The 14,794-nt window shown below is 39.3% G+C and overlaps 1 protein-coding gene across 4 annotated transcripts in view; it reads right to left on the reverse strand.

Annotated features, from left to right (window-relative positions):
* Window positions 1–12,579, reverse strand: part of hectd4 (HECT domain containing E3 ubiquitin protein ligase 4) — a 37,847-nt gene extending 25,268 nt beyond the window's left edge. For 2 of the 4 annotated variants that reach the window (XM_087796223.1, XM_087796206.1), the window contains exons 1-23: window positions 11,939–12,579; window positions 8,834–9,381; window positions 8,165–8,254; window positions 7,728–7,855; window positions 7,159–7,267; window positions 6,709–6,847; window positions 5,691–5,861; window positions 5,435–5,627; window positions 5,190–5,354; window positions 4,468–4,581; window positions 4,254–4,394; window positions 3,953–4,188; window positions 3,748–3,890; window positions 3,163–3,233; window positions 2,988–3,093; window positions 2,782–2,902; window positions 2,584–2,706; window positions 2,199–2,323; window positions 807–960; window positions 632–732; window positions 364–562; window positions 183–302; window positions 10–114 (exon numbers count right to left, since the gene is read on the reverse strand). In XM_087796223.1, the coding sequence (XP_087652349.1) occupies window positions 10–114; window positions 183–302; window positions 364–562; window positions 632–732; window positions 807–960; window positions 2,199–2,323; window positions 2,584–2,706; window positions 2,782–2,902; window positions 2,988–3,093; window positions 3,163–3,233; window positions 3,748–3,890; window positions 3,953–4,188; window positions 4,254–4,394; window positions 4,468–4,581; window positions 5,190–5,354; window positions 5,435–5,627; window positions 5,691–5,861; window positions 6,709–6,847; window positions 7,159–7,267; window positions 7,728–7,855; window positions 8,165–8,254; window positions 8,834–9,381; window positions 11,939–12,085 (3,549 nt within the window). In that variant the 5' untranslated portion in view covers window positions 12,086–12,579. Of the gene's footprint in view, window positions 1–9; window positions 115–182; window positions 303–363; window positions 563–631; window positions 733–806; window positions 961–2,198; window positions 2,324–2,577; window positions 2,707–2,781; window positions 2,903–2,987; window positions 3,094–3,162; window positions 3,234–3,747; window positions 3,891–3,952; window positions 4,189–4,253; window positions 4,395–4,467; window positions 4,582–5,189; window positions 5,355–5,434; window positions 5,628–5,690; window positions 5,862–6,708; window positions 6,848–7,158; window positions 7,268–7,727; window positions 7,856–8,164; window positions 8,255–8,833; window positions 9,382–11,938 lie in introns of all 4 variants that reach the window. The other 2 variants (XM_087796214.1, XM_087796197.1) reach the window with 1 other exon arrangement.
* Window positions 12,580–14,794: the final 2,215 nt, after the last annotated feature.

Below are 14,794 nucleotides of genomic sequence, written 5' to 3' on the forward strand. Positions count from 1 at the left end.
GTGTCAAACCTGAGCTCTGACTGTGCAGGAGAAACCCCACATGGCTTTGTCAGGCGTGTTGTGCTCTCGTCCGCTTCTCATTTCAAAAGAGAAAGTCACTGTGTCCCCTTCAACCTAAAGAACCAATTACACAATTGATTTCAAGTTTGCAAATTCTTGATGAAGATTTTACTCAACTTTACCTTGACAAGATCTTTGGGCCACCCTGTCCCCAAAACACTGCGGCTGCCATAGCCTAGTGTGTTGCCTCCATACTCAGTTACTTTTCGACTGTTGGTGTTGGGGCCAGCATAGATGACCAGCTGAAGCATCAAGACGATTAGATAAACCCATTTTTGACGTCCCCTTTTTTAAATTTCTTACCTTGTCATAGTCATATTGGGACGAGCAGCGAGAATCAAACCGCAGATACAGACATCTGGCTCCAGGAATGTGCACTGTCTCCTTAAACTTATAATTGTCTCTGACAGGATGTACCGTCTCTACAGTTTTCCCAGCAGCCCATGGGGCAGGGATCTTTAGTCCTGTCAGGAATCCTGGCTCCTCTCGTTCATCCAAGATCCTAGTGCAGCAGAAATGATTCCCCACTTAATTCTAGATACTGTGTACATTACATTTTCTTCTTTTTTACTTGTCATCTGAAGTGCACGACTTTCCCCCTTGACTCAAAGATCCGCTGCTCATATGTTCTTCAGTGAAAAGTGGAGACTGAGTCTTGAGTAGAAGGGCAGTCTGGAAAACCAGCAATGGAAATGTCATGAGTTCAGCTCTTCCATGATAAAACAGAAAGAAAAAAAACAACCCACCTGACTAGTGTAAAGGACCAACTGGACCAGCTGAGGCATGAGAGCATCAGCAAGAGTCAGGGTCTGAAGATTTGGGTGCATCAGTGAGGTGAGCAACACTGGCAACAAGTGACCCAGCATAGTGGCTTTGGTTATTTGCTCCAGGCCTTTCAACCTGGAAATTACAAAAAAGCAAAAAGTCAAACCTGAGCATGTGTTAAGAAGGCATGTAAAATATGGAGTACCATAATAAGGTAGGTCATTAAGAATGATTACTTTCGCTCCAGTCAATTACACATGTGGGGATGAGGTGGATATTAAACTCCGCCAACATTGTAAAAGCAATTACCAATCATTTTGACGGAGGGGCAGGAGCCCTTCTTTTTTTTGGTACATATAAAAAAAATGTTTTTTATTAACAAGATGAATAAACAGCTAAACCTGAACATGAATATTAAATATAAGATGAAACCAAGGCCATTCTATATTAGCGACCAAAAATCTAACTCCAAATTAGTGTTCAGCAGGTCTTGAACTATAATTGAGCAAAGGTTTTATGCATTTTTGCTGTGGAAATATTGACATATTACCCTGTAAGTACAGTGCATTTGTGTGGCAATGAATATAGTACAATATAGTTTTATTTATACAAGGACTTCAAACTGGGAAATTTTAAAATATATTGTATTTAACAAATTCCGACAGGAGGAAAACAAGGAGAAAATGCATTAACAAGGAAAAGACCAATTGGTAAAGGAATACACTTTTGGGAAAATGCGAAAAATTAATTGTATATACATAATTACTTATTTATATGGCCATGGGGAAATAGAAACACACAGACGTGTATGTAACCGAATGTATTAATATCCATTTAAAAGCTTCTTTTTTTTCCATTTCTCCTGCCTATGTCCTCATTTCCGATCCCTTTTTAACCAATAAATTATGGCACCCTGGGACTTAAAAACGAAGATTAGCCAATTAAAAACCTTGAAATCTTGAAATACATTTTATTATGTATTGCACAACAATATAATTGAAGTTTAGTCTATTATTTTAAGTCTGACAAGATAATGTTTAGAGTTAGACATTTTTTTATTGTCTTGATTTTGTAAAGATGTTCTTGAGCAAGAGCTGCTGCTGAAGATATATTGTCCCACTGAGGTCATTAGAGAGATATGTCAAATGCTGAAAAAAGTATTGAATTCTGAGATTTGAAAAAAATGTAGAGCAATAATATTGTCTAAAATAAGCAAAGCTCTGCATCCTCTACTTGTTTAATTCAATTCATTGTCTAATAAAAGACCAATTTGTAATTACAGAGTGCAACACCCACACAACACTGTAGCAGAGAAGACACACTGTATTGTGCCTCCTCAAGCCTAAAGGAAACTGAAAAGTGTCTGGGCTCACCTGTTCTCTCTGTCTGAGATGTCACTGTTAATGAGAGCTGTTGTCACTTGCTGCAGTGTCTCCAGCACCTCGTCACATCCCACCAGAATCTTGGTTGCAAGAGACAGGATGCTAGTTTGCAGCTCCTAAGAACCACACAAGGAATACGCCCACAATTCCGTAACACGGTTTCCAAGAGGGAGAAATGGAGTGAAATTTAAAATATATACATTTGTTGTATATTTCTTTATAAACAACATGACATCCATTTACAAAGGCTGTAAACAGATACTTTCATAAGGATGGAAAACAATGCTAGGAAGACAGTAACTACTTTCAAAGACAGATATTTTCACCAACAGACAAGCACAAGGAAGGGGTAACGAAATGGGATGTTTACCTGTACCTTCATTGTTTCCCCTTGGAGGGAGCTGTCACTATCATCGCCGTCATCTGGACGAACTAGAATGGTGTTACTGAGCAGGTGGTTCTGAACAGCCATGAGGTAACGCAGGCAAGGAGATACCACCTGTAAATAAAATTTAAAACCAGATAAGAAAAGGATGCTTGAGTCAGTGAGTTCTGAGCTGGCTCATCTGCATACTGGCACTGTTGACAGCAGTTTCTGGAAGTCGTCCCGCGCTACAGTCTGACATTTGGTAATGAGGAGGCAGGACTCCCTGACGACTGTCTTTAGTATACAGTGCAGCAGCTCATCATTTAACCTGAAAGCAAGAACACACATTTGGTCTTTTTTAAAATCACGTATAAAAACGAGGGTTACACAAGCTTCTAAACCATGTGCCGGACCTGTAATGGTCGTCCTCTTCACTTCCAAATCTATTCTTCTGAAGTTGATCAGCCAGGTTGGTGAGGATGACGTCACGCAACTGGGAAAGACCAGTATTCCTCTCACCTGAGAACCGCAAGTGTCAGTATAGAACTTTAAAACAGCAGAAACACAATTCAGATCAATAGAAGTCACCTTCAGTTAGAACCAGTTTCAGAAGTTTGTTGAGTTCAGCTTCTCCCTGATATAATGTGTTGAGACCAGAGCTGCAGAGGAGAAAAAGAGCTCAACCATCTTTGCAATAAATGTATTATTTCATTTAAAAACAGTTTTGTTTTAATTTAATTAAGAAATGCAGAGATAGATGGAAAGAAGGAAAACAGCAATATAAAAATTCCACTTCAACCGAGTTCATCTGATGTAAGCATGACCAAAGTCCATCTCATAGGCCATTTTATCGCTTCATTAGATTTCATGTGTCTCTCACTCTCTGTCATCAAATCTTTTATTCATAGCTCACAGCCACAATAACCAAAATAAAGCCAGATTTCCAAAATTTGCATTTTTAAACAGTCAATTATTATCATTTTTATCAGTGAAGTGAAAATGTAGATAAATTAGCATCACAATTATTGTCTGCCACATTGAAGAGTTTGCCAATTTATTGTTGGTCAGTGCTTGTTTAAATCATGGTGTGGAATATTAAATAAGATAAGGATATGAACTCTTCATAAAATGACGTTATTAGATAACATTTAGAGCAGCAAAGGTCAAACTCACCTGATAGCGAGGCACACCTCTCTCTGAATCTCTGCTCCAATCTGATCTACTGGAGCCATTAGAAGCTGCCATAACAAGAGACCTGACCTGCGCACACTCTCCCGGTTTTGCTCAGACTGAGGATTAAAAAACCTAAACACGACCTGCCGGACAATAAACATTAATGACATTGAATTCTGGAAGTCATTTCTGCCTACACACTGACCTGGAACACGACTAAAATACAGCGTATGATGCAGGTGTCTCCATTGACCATGGCCTTCTCCATGATGTCACAGATGTTGCTGAAGTGGCGCGCCTCGATTGGATGTTGTTTGCCCAGAAGAGCACCCAGAGGCAGAGTATTGCTGCTGGCAGCCAGCAGGTTGAGCTGGTGGATACACATTGCTCCCACGTGGTGAAGCAGCTGGTTGATCACCTCGCTAGTGGCCACGGCTTGCTCTGCAACATTGAAAAAGGACAGACCGGGAGTATAGCACAGCGGTTCAAGGAGAAGCTTTCTCTACCTTTGGGTTCCTTGATGATGTGGCTCATTCCAAGCCGATGGCACACGTGATGAAAGGCTTGATTCCCGGGGTTGCACCACTGATCGATGTAGTCACTGGAGCACGTCCAGATCAGGTTGTTCAGTGCATCATAACATGACCCTAAAAGGAAAAAAATAAATGAATAGGGAGAAGTAAGGTTAATAATCATTTGTTTAAAGAAAAATGTACTTACCTAACCCTGCCACCTGTGCCCCTCTGCCCAAGGAACTTCCAGGAGCATCGATGAGGTCTGCACGGCTGCTAAATTGTCCATCAGCGAGGTTGAAGACCAGACTGGAGGCCAATACTGGAAATTATATTAACATACTTTAACATTCAGCCTCATATTAACATTAACACAACGTTTTTATCCTACAATAGTCACATACTGAAAGTAACACTAATTAACACATTAACATTTAACCCTCTGATGTTAACCAGTACTTAACAAAAACCTAAACTATTTATCCACATTAAATAATAAATTAGTTACAAATTTCCCAAATGTGGGAAGAATAAGGGTATTTTAAGAGTTCAAGTAATCAAATATAATATTAAGGTAAGCTGTGAAAAATCTCTCACTTTTATCAAATATATTCCATGCATTTATATTTAACCTCCTAATTAATTGATCAAAAGACAAGTTCTGGAAACATTGTTTTATACATGCTACAGCATTACACTTTGTATAATGATTATTTTAGTAGGTCATGTTTTCCCATATACATTTTTTACAATAATTATTTAAAAAAATAAAGAACATATGATTCTCATAATAATAACATTCATAAATGACCTTAAAGAAAAAGTTTATATGTGGCTTTACTGAAGATACATCTTGGAGGATTTATATTATGTAATATGGTAACATGACAAACTAGTATTCACACATATGAAAGGGACAGCGGTTCTCACTTTTGAGAGAGGACAAGCTGCTACTGCCTCCGAACAGCGAGCGCGTGGCAGAGCTCCCCGACACTCCAGGAGGTGACACCAGCATCACCAGGTAAGTGCCACACACATACATTGGGGTCTTTCTCAGAGTCTTCAGTGGGAGGCCACAGCTTGTGTTAACGGCCGCTACAGAAGATAAAACAAGTTGTGTGTTTATATAAGCACTTGTTGAGAATGAATGCCTGAATACAAGAATAAAAGATTACCCGTTTGTTCCTCTTTCACAGTGTTTGTGATGGCAGATCCTGTGAGAGCAGCCAGTGTGGCAGAATGGGAGGCCCGGAAGCGAGACATTCGACTCAAGAGAAGCTCATTCAAGCACTTGGAAGACTCGCCTTCCTTACGAGTAAGAATAACTCGGTCCTGCAAGATGTCTGCCACGCACAACCCTGTCTGTGTCTGTAATACGAACAGAAGTCACTCAATGTCAAAGAAACTACTTAACAAGTATACGGCACTCACCAATATGTGAAAGACATCCATGAAGACCGAGTGTCCCTTCTGCGTTTTTTCATTGAGACTAGCTGGAGACCAGACCCAGTACAAGTACTTTCCATCTGAGCAAAGGTGCAGTGTAGTCATGCTGCTGCCCACCGGAAAATGATGGACTGGCATTGGAACAATCTGGCAGACCTGGAAATGAGGGATTAACTTTTTACTTCCAACAAGCTTATATGTTTCAGATAAATCAAATATTACTTAATTAATACTTGAATACTGCCAAGTACAGCTCATTACTTCCATAAATAAACCCACATCTATTGAATATAATGACACTTGTTTTAGAAGATATTTTACGACTGGATACAAGATTTCTTACCACAACTTGGACTGGAATTATTTTACCTGTGCTAAAGAACATCGGTTTAATAAATTACCATTTTTAAAATTCAATTTCTGCAAAGAAAAACTAGAAATTGCTTTGTCATTTTGCCGAATATGAAGTTCAGACATTGTTACATGTAAATGTTATATAAAATATTCAACAAAAGAAAATCTAATATTATATGTACCGCAACAACAGCAACTATGAATGTACACCTAAACCTGCCTTTGAAGAAGATTTATGTAAACGTAAATGTCCCCTGGCCCATATAATTGGTGAAGGTATGTAAATAAAATGATAAAAAACAACTCTAACCCAAGATGGATTGGTTTAAGACAAAAAATAAATCTAATATTGTCATTGTCATTGTGCAACCTCAGTGTGTTTATTACATTTTTGAAGAATCTTGTTGTGAAAACAACCCTTAACAAAAAACAAACAATTAATTCATGTAATTCATTAGTTTGAAAAAATATATATATATTTTGTTTCATTCTTATGAAAGAACTTTTCTTAGTTGATTCATTTCTAGTAAAAAGTATTTTTAAGGAAAAGTTAAAAATATTTGCTCATTTTCGTGTATAATGTCCTTCGGCAGCACAAGTATTGAAAGACACAACATGTTTCAAAGAGGAATTAAAGTTGAATGGCTACCTGAAGGGTGAAGGGGTCAATGACCTGGCACAGCTGATGAGGTTTGGCATCAAATGAAGAAGGACGATGGAGCAGACGACCACCACTGAAGACCACCCAGCCAGGCTCCAATTCTTCATTTCTACAGTAAACAAACCCCCTGCATGGACAGAACCGTGCAGAATATTAATTTCATCCTGTGAGGCTTTTTTTCTGTTATTAGTCACAGGCCTGGAACTGGCACAATTATCTGGAGCATTTCAATTCTACAAACGGAAGGAAGTTAAATTGCAGAGCCATTAGACATTACACAATGCTACGCCAAACATTTGCAAATAAAAGATCCTGGAAACAAGCGGCACCAAACCATTTCCTTAATATGATTAGAGATATTTTTAGTATTCCAGCTCTGCTCATTGACTATTTTTGCCATCTTCAGATAAAGAACAAGTCGTTGGGAGCTCAAATTACCTCAGTGTCCCGTGCAAGCCAGAACCCAGTTTGCTGAGTCCTCTCCCAGATGAGTTAGTTGTGTACAGATAGAGTCCGTCTGTGGCTAGACAGCGTCCAAGGTCAGTGTCTGGAAGCAAGGCATGAAAAAGATAGAAAAAAAATGAAGGATGAGGTTGTACGAATTAGGTGAGACAACATTTAAAAAAATTGAGATTTGAGACACAGATGTGAATCAACAAACCATTGTAAATTAAGGAAAATCTCCATGTCCTTTTTCAGGCTCTGTCACTCTGTCAGGTCAGCTAATCAATAGCTGAGTCATCACTCCCTGCCTTTTACCTTAAATAACTCGCAGCAAGAACTTCTAATCTTCTCTTGCATGCACATATTCAAACCAAGGAATACGAATCACATGTTATTTGAAATTCATCAAAAAGGGTTGAGTATGTAGTAAGAAGACCGTATGTTTGAGCCATGACATGAAAAGAAAATCCAGTCTAAATCCATTCATCATTCATTAGTCCTGTATTTATAAAAAACAAGTTCTCCATGTAAATAAGTATCCCAACACATTATGAAAGACTGACCTTTGCTCTCTGCTCCTCCAGTGGAATTATCAGGAGTGGGCAGCATGTCCTCAAAACCCCAGGAAACGCTGTGTTTTCCACCTAAGAGACAAGAGGAAGAGCCTGGGCCTCCTTCTAGGAGAAGAAGCCTGGAAAGAAGATATGATGTTGTCAAGCATAAAAATAAAAACCCTGAAAGCTATGACTCATCGATGATAACACCAAGTTTGTGTCTTTCACAACAAACTTAAAACATCTCAGACCGAAACGCTTGAACTGCTAATAACATTTTTTTTTTTAAATAATTGTACTGATACCCGAGGCTGAGATTTATTTTGCTCTGGGTTTAAACGCTTTATATATGATACAGATTAAACAAGTCACTTTGGAAAAGAAAGGAATAGCATTCCCATCAAAATGACATGCAACAGCGAAGGCAAGTACACTTGTGACCTCACCTGTACAGGACATCTGACACAGGCAGCTGTCCCAGGTCGGACTGTTTCTGCAGCAGATGGACAGTGTGGATGAAGGTTTTTAGAGAGCCTCTGTAAAAAGAAAAAAAAGGTGGCGTTAAATTGATGATGCTCATTAAAAGAAAAAGAAAATCATTGTGAAGTAAAATTACATATATAAATAATGCATTTACATGCATATTTAATACTAATTTAACGTAATGATTAAGGCCAAATGTTTACTTCTGTAAGATTGGCAAATCATTATCCCATCCCTAAAGTAAGAATTTTAACATTCAATTATAATATAATATTAACAATACATCCTAAAAAATCCAGTACAATACGGTTGTAATAAATGTCGAAAGCAAATGATTTGTTAGGTGGCTGAACAAGAACTCAGCCAAGTCAGGATTGGTCGTCATTGGCAGAAGAAAATGAAAGGTCATTCTACAGTTTAGGTTATGTACAATACGTTAAAGGAGTACTACATCAAAACAATGAATAAACAATAAACAGGCGCGTTCGCCGATATCTATATTTCGATGTCGTTGCTGATCACTGACCTTGGATAATATATCAGGTGATTTAGAGTATTTGAATAAAGTTATTAAGCATGATTGGGAGGGCAAAACAAAAACCAAAACCTTCTAAAAAAAGTGTATGTTTTACCTTGCACAAGCAAGTGCCACCAGGGCGGCAGCCGCATTCTCCCTTTGTCTGGGTGAATGTAGAATCTGCGTTGTCGCTCTCCCATCTGATGGAACCACATCCTGATCCTCCAGCCAGGAGCAGAGCAGCCCCTCTAGGCCATTTAGGCAATCGGCCGGCTCTTTGCTGAGGCTCAGCGGCTGACAGTCCCGGAGGCAAGCTAACAGAACTTCTGCTGTGACTCCGCAGAGCGCCGGGTCGCTGCGAGTCTGAGACTGCAAGAGCGGGAAGACGAGCAGCAAGCCGACGCGGGAAGTAAATGGAGCCTGCTCCGGTTGCTGGAGGAGACCTTGTCTTTTGAGCAAAGCCAAGGTCTCCTCGTCAGCTCCTCCGGTTCCCTCGCGATCCTGTTGGTCCTCCAGTGCCAGCTGCCGCTGTGCCCCCCAAAGGCCACGAAGCGCATTTAGTCGATATTCCAGTAGGCGGGCGTATGCATTGCTCTGATTCCCACATACAGCACGAAGACGCTCGGCCAACTCCACTGGGTTCTTTGTCTCGAATGTTAGGATCTGGAATAAACAACATACGGATGAAACTGGAGATTCTTTTCCACTTGGCTGGATCAACATTTAACACCATATTATGTAAAAGATAAGTATGAGATGCACACTAACATACTAACAGCGTGATTTGAATTAAAAACTATTCATTTATTGAAAATCAAGGTACGGTTAAAGCTAAGACAGAAGCAGACAACAACTTGAAAGGATGAACTGAAAGTGTAGGTGTTCACATAAACAGTTCTGGTTTTTTCAGTCTGTCACTGAAGAGGCTGCACAGTGACACTGAAGTCGCGTGACGGATGTAGGATGTTTTCTGAAAAAAGACTCCCAAGAGAGGATTGAGACACTTTTTTTATCAGTTTGTTCAACAGCCTCATGTCATGGTTTAAGCTTCTGCTTTAGAGGAAAACACCAAAGACATAAGTTGCTTTACAAGATTTCAACTGTGAAGCATTTTTGGGGGTTATGAAAAACGAAACAATGTGCTTTATGGGCACTTAGGAAGGACCGATATTGATTACACCGTGTTCCCCTTGTGGTACAGACGAGGAAAAGATCTATCATACCATTTAGCAAGCACCATTTGTATTGATTAAATTCCAGTTGCTCTGCTAACATTACAGCAACACTCCTTAACTGGACAGTGGGTCTTCTGCAAGTCACTGTGCTATTTATGTTATAATATATTTAAAATCTGAGGAAATGGAATAATAGTATGCATAAATGCCTGGAAATGTGTGCAGAAATTGTCAAAGAAGATGGACTTTTACTATCAAAAAGTAGGATTCTCATGCACATGATTATGAAAATTACATAGTGGTCGCTTCATCTTGAGACAGTGGCAGTAACGTCATCATTTTTTCTTCAGGAACATTTTCTGCCTTTTGCGATAAGCCATTAGGTAAGGCACGATCACTCTCACTATAATCCACAATTTATTTACTCTCGATAAATAATCACACAATAAGCCAAAACATGTCCTCATTTCATAAATACCTGAGGTATAGTTTCAAGAAACAGTTAAAAACTAAAATATATAGCCTGAGTGTAAGCTTTCATTGTGTTATAAATGAACAAGAAACAGTATTAAGGGTACTTTAAATAAGAATCCTTAATATCATTCAGCAACACTTTTCTGCCTTGTCTTGATTTATCATATTATGCTGCTTTTCAGACAACTTTGAGCATTACTTTTAAGTTAAAAAATACCTGACAAAAGTGATCCAGAATTATAAAACCACTTTAAATCATATTGTTTTACATAAGCATGGTTACTTAATAACTACGTAGAAATGTAGGAGGTTGGATGCTGAAGTCTAAGGGCAATTTTCTAAGCATTTGTATGTATGAAAACAGATTTATAGTTTATGTTGGTGTATACTTCAAATAGAAATTATTTGAAACTTTGCGATGGATGTTAATTGAAATACACCACAAAGAGACAAGATTAATAATCTTCAACAAATCTTAAAAACACAATTTATATCAAAGTCAACTTTAACAAGTGTGCTTTAGGATTCAGATGAAATCTTAGTTTAGTCATCAAAGTATGTGCCACTGTGGAGCGTTGTTTTTGCTGTATTGACTCTTGGTCCATAAAATCATTAAACTTTAACAAAAAATAACATGCTAGCGGTCACAGTAGAATTGACACATTTGGAGAGCAAAGGCTTTCCATATGATCATGGAAAAAATGTAAACAGACGCCAGTAGGTCAATCAACAATGTTGATCTGGTGGACAATTTTCCAGTTGGTTGATAACAACAGCTGAAAAAACACACCAAAACTAAACATAATCGTTTAAAACAATGTCAAAAAGAGTTTGGATTACAATAACAATTGGCATTTTTATAGAATAAAACAATAATAATGCTTTGAAGTCCAAAAGTGAACTACAAGGAAATGGTTTGTATATACTATATATACTATATATGTATATACTTCCAGGCTGTTGCTCCTAAGCTTTGGAACGATCTTCCTCCCTTTTTGCGCTTGATGGAGTCTACTGACTCCTTTAAGAAACATCTTAAGACGTTCTTATTTGTTCAGGCTTTTCCTTAAATTTTCTGGAAGTCCTGTTGTATTATCAGTTTTATCTTGACCTTTTAAATATATACTTTATTGAATATTGTTTTGATTGTTTAAGCGCTCTGTGACCCTGGTCTGGAAAAGCGCTATACAAATTAAAATTACTTACTTACTTACAAGTTTTCTTAAAAACAAGTGGCTTATCAGTATTTATACAACTACGAATGTTGTAAACGACTGTTGTTGTTTAACATTGTACATTTTACACAGGACTACGGTTGTCAGAATGTGTTTATGGTCTAGAACAACAGACTGACGGTTCTGTGGGTCAATATCTGAAAGAACAGAGTGACGGTTCTGTGGGTCAATATCTCAGGAGTGTGTGGAAACTTGCAGACGTTAGCACTATCCTTATCTCCCTCGGAATGCTGCAGATGATGACAGTCAACAACACACTCTCTCAAACACCGAACATCACCCCGGCTGGTATCCACCCCATAAATAATCCAATCCCAACTTAATATTTCAACCCACCTCCTGCTCGGTGTCTCCTTGCTCCGACACTCCTATTTCACTGGGCAGCTCGGCCAGATCCGTCACCCGAATGAGTCCATCGTGGAGGAAAATGGTTTCCTCCTTCACCGAAAGCCACTGGGACGAGTCCACGGCCCCGGAGCCCATCGCTCTCTCCTCCGACAGTGATGCCAAAGGGGTCGCACATTAAAGATTCAGTGACAGGGATCGGGAGTAACGCCCCAGCTAGCTTTGCTAAGTCAGCTACAATAACAACTCCCGGGGCTGCTCCTTTATGACCGTATGAATGACACCGCGGGCTGGGTTGTCATCGGCGGCTCCGGGGGAGCAGACAGGCTAGCGTACAGCGACGGGTCCTCTTCGGCTGGAGCCCCCGTGACGCTGTCTGGCTCGGTTAGCTTCCAGCTAACGCACCGAGAGCGGCGTCGTTACCGAGCAAGGGTGGGCGTGACACGGAAACCGTTATTACCGGAGCTTTTTCCCGGTGATTCTCTACGGTGGAGGTGTTCCGCGCTCGTCTCGGGGCTCTTTACGGAGCGAGAAAGGGGAGGCAAGAAAAGCTCCGAGGACAAGCCCGGTGGCTGTGTGTCAGGAGCGGCTGGAGATAACGACAGCCCCAGCTGTCAGTGCGAAGCCATGTTTCCAAGGCCATTTAGCGGACCCAGCATGCACCGCGGCACATGAGAGAGCCTGTCAAAAATTAATGAGTTTATTTTGTTTTGTTGCGATGAGAACTAATAACTGACACAGACCAAATTGGGATGTTTGGCTAAAAGTCATAATTATGATAACCTATGCCATCAAATAAATATTTTCAGAATCAGGAACTTGTATTGCCAGTGACGTAAACACAATACAGTAAAAATAATGGAATGTATAAATTAATTTAAAAAAAGGTGAATAAAAATAAAATAATAGGCTTTAACGTTAAAGGAAATATAGGTAATTAATAATTAATACAAAATAAAAAATCATTAAATAAAAAATAAATACTTTTAAATAAATAATGTGATCCGTAGAACAGACCATATTGATCTCAGTCTCCTGCCGGACTGGAGGCAGTTGCAACAGGGTGTGTCCCTGGTGAGAGGGGTCAGCTACGAACATGCCTGCCTCGACGTCATGGTGACGTACAGTTCCTGTAGTGATGGAAGAGCCAATCACCTCAGCAGAACGGATGATACACTGCAGTCTGTATCTGTCCGCAGCTGTTGCAGCAGAGTACCACGCGGTGATGGAAGAGGTGATGATGGACTCCACAATGAATTATTTTAAAGTCGTAGTTATCGTCTATTTTTTATTTACTTATACTGTATATACCAGCATTATATAATCAGAATGTACATGGAATAAACGAAAGGTTACATTATTAATTAATTATATATTTTCTGTTGATGCTTAACCTGACAGATGCCAGACAGCATCATTTCCACTTTGTGATCATGGCATGAATACTTAATGTAAGTAAGTAAGTAAATCAATTTATAGAGGGCTTTTCCAGAATAGGGTCACAAAGCGCTTAAACAATCAAAACAATACTCAATAAAATATATACTTGAATGGTCAAGATAACACGAGAACAACACAGGAGTTCCAGAAAATCAAGGAAAAGTCTGCACAAATAAAAATGTCTTAGGATGTTTCTTGAAGGAGTCAGTAGATCCATCAAACACAAAGAGAGAGGAAGATCGTTCCAAAGCTTAGGAGCAACAGCCTGGAAGGATTTCTCTCCTCTGGTCCTGAACCGTGTGTGTGGAACCATCAGTAGATTCTGATCCAGACCTTAGAGCCCGAGCTGGGGTGTAAGGCTGGATCAGATCACTGATGTAAGGAGGAGCTTGACAATGAATAGCTCTGAAAGTAAGACATTTTAATGTTTACGTTTACATTTGTATTCATTATTCTTTAATTAGGCTATTGAATTCTGTTGAGAAAGAACCACAATAATAATTAAAAAGTGATACCCTTGAGAAATGAAAGATTTATTATATTGAGAATTTTTTCACATAGCATACTATTCTTATGTAAAGTCAATCAAATGTATATCTATTGGCTTGGCTTGATATTCATCACAGATAGCTCCTCATTCTCTTCCAGGAGTCTTCCACTTGAGGGTGCTTTGCTAATGTGGCTCCATATGGCAATGTTATGTTCAGGCCGATGTTACTGCTTAAGTTTTCTAAGAAACTGTTGTGTGTGATAACACATGTAGTAAGATATTACAAGGACAATGTGGAAGTCGGTGGCATCAAGTAGAGCAGAACCAGGCCAAAGTGCAACCCACAAGACCGCCTTACAACAGCAAAACAAAAGTGTAAAAAAAAGAATACGCAAAAAGCTAAATCATGGAGTAGGGGGGTCTTAGCCCTGAAAATAGTAGCATTACATCCATTTAGAAGGCTGAGTTTGGTATGTTGTTTTTTAAACAGGTTCCATTTTTGTTGAGAATGTTTGCTAAGAAGACTGTTGGACTTGGGATTGTGCCAGCATTCATTTTCTTTAGCAAGCTAGATTGTCTCTCTTTGGCGTCTGTAGGCCACACTCCCATTTCCTAAAACGTGTCTTTGATCTTGTCTATAATCCTCTATGCATTCCAACCAATGACAAGCGCTTTAATTTACCTGTCAACAAACTATAATCAGAGCATCCAACAGCTGCATTAACACTTATTTGCCCCATGACTGAAGGAAAGAGACAAATCAATGTCATCAAAAGTTACAACGCTTTATATGAGACATGCACCATCAACCCTGGAAAGACGTGTATCTTCAGGGGATAGTGGGTGGTTTGGTTCAGTGGAGTCAAACTGAAGGCCATACATTCGACGTGTGACAAGATAAACTGGCTGCAGGCAAA

Source organism: Callionymus lyra, chromosome 1, assembly GCF_982586985.1.
Source record: "Callionymus lyra chromosome 1, fCalLyr1.hap1.1, whole genome shotgun sequence".
Taxonomy (NCBI): Eukaryota; Metazoa; Chordata; class Actinopteri; order Syngnathiformes; family Callionymidae; genus Callionymus; species Callionymus lyra.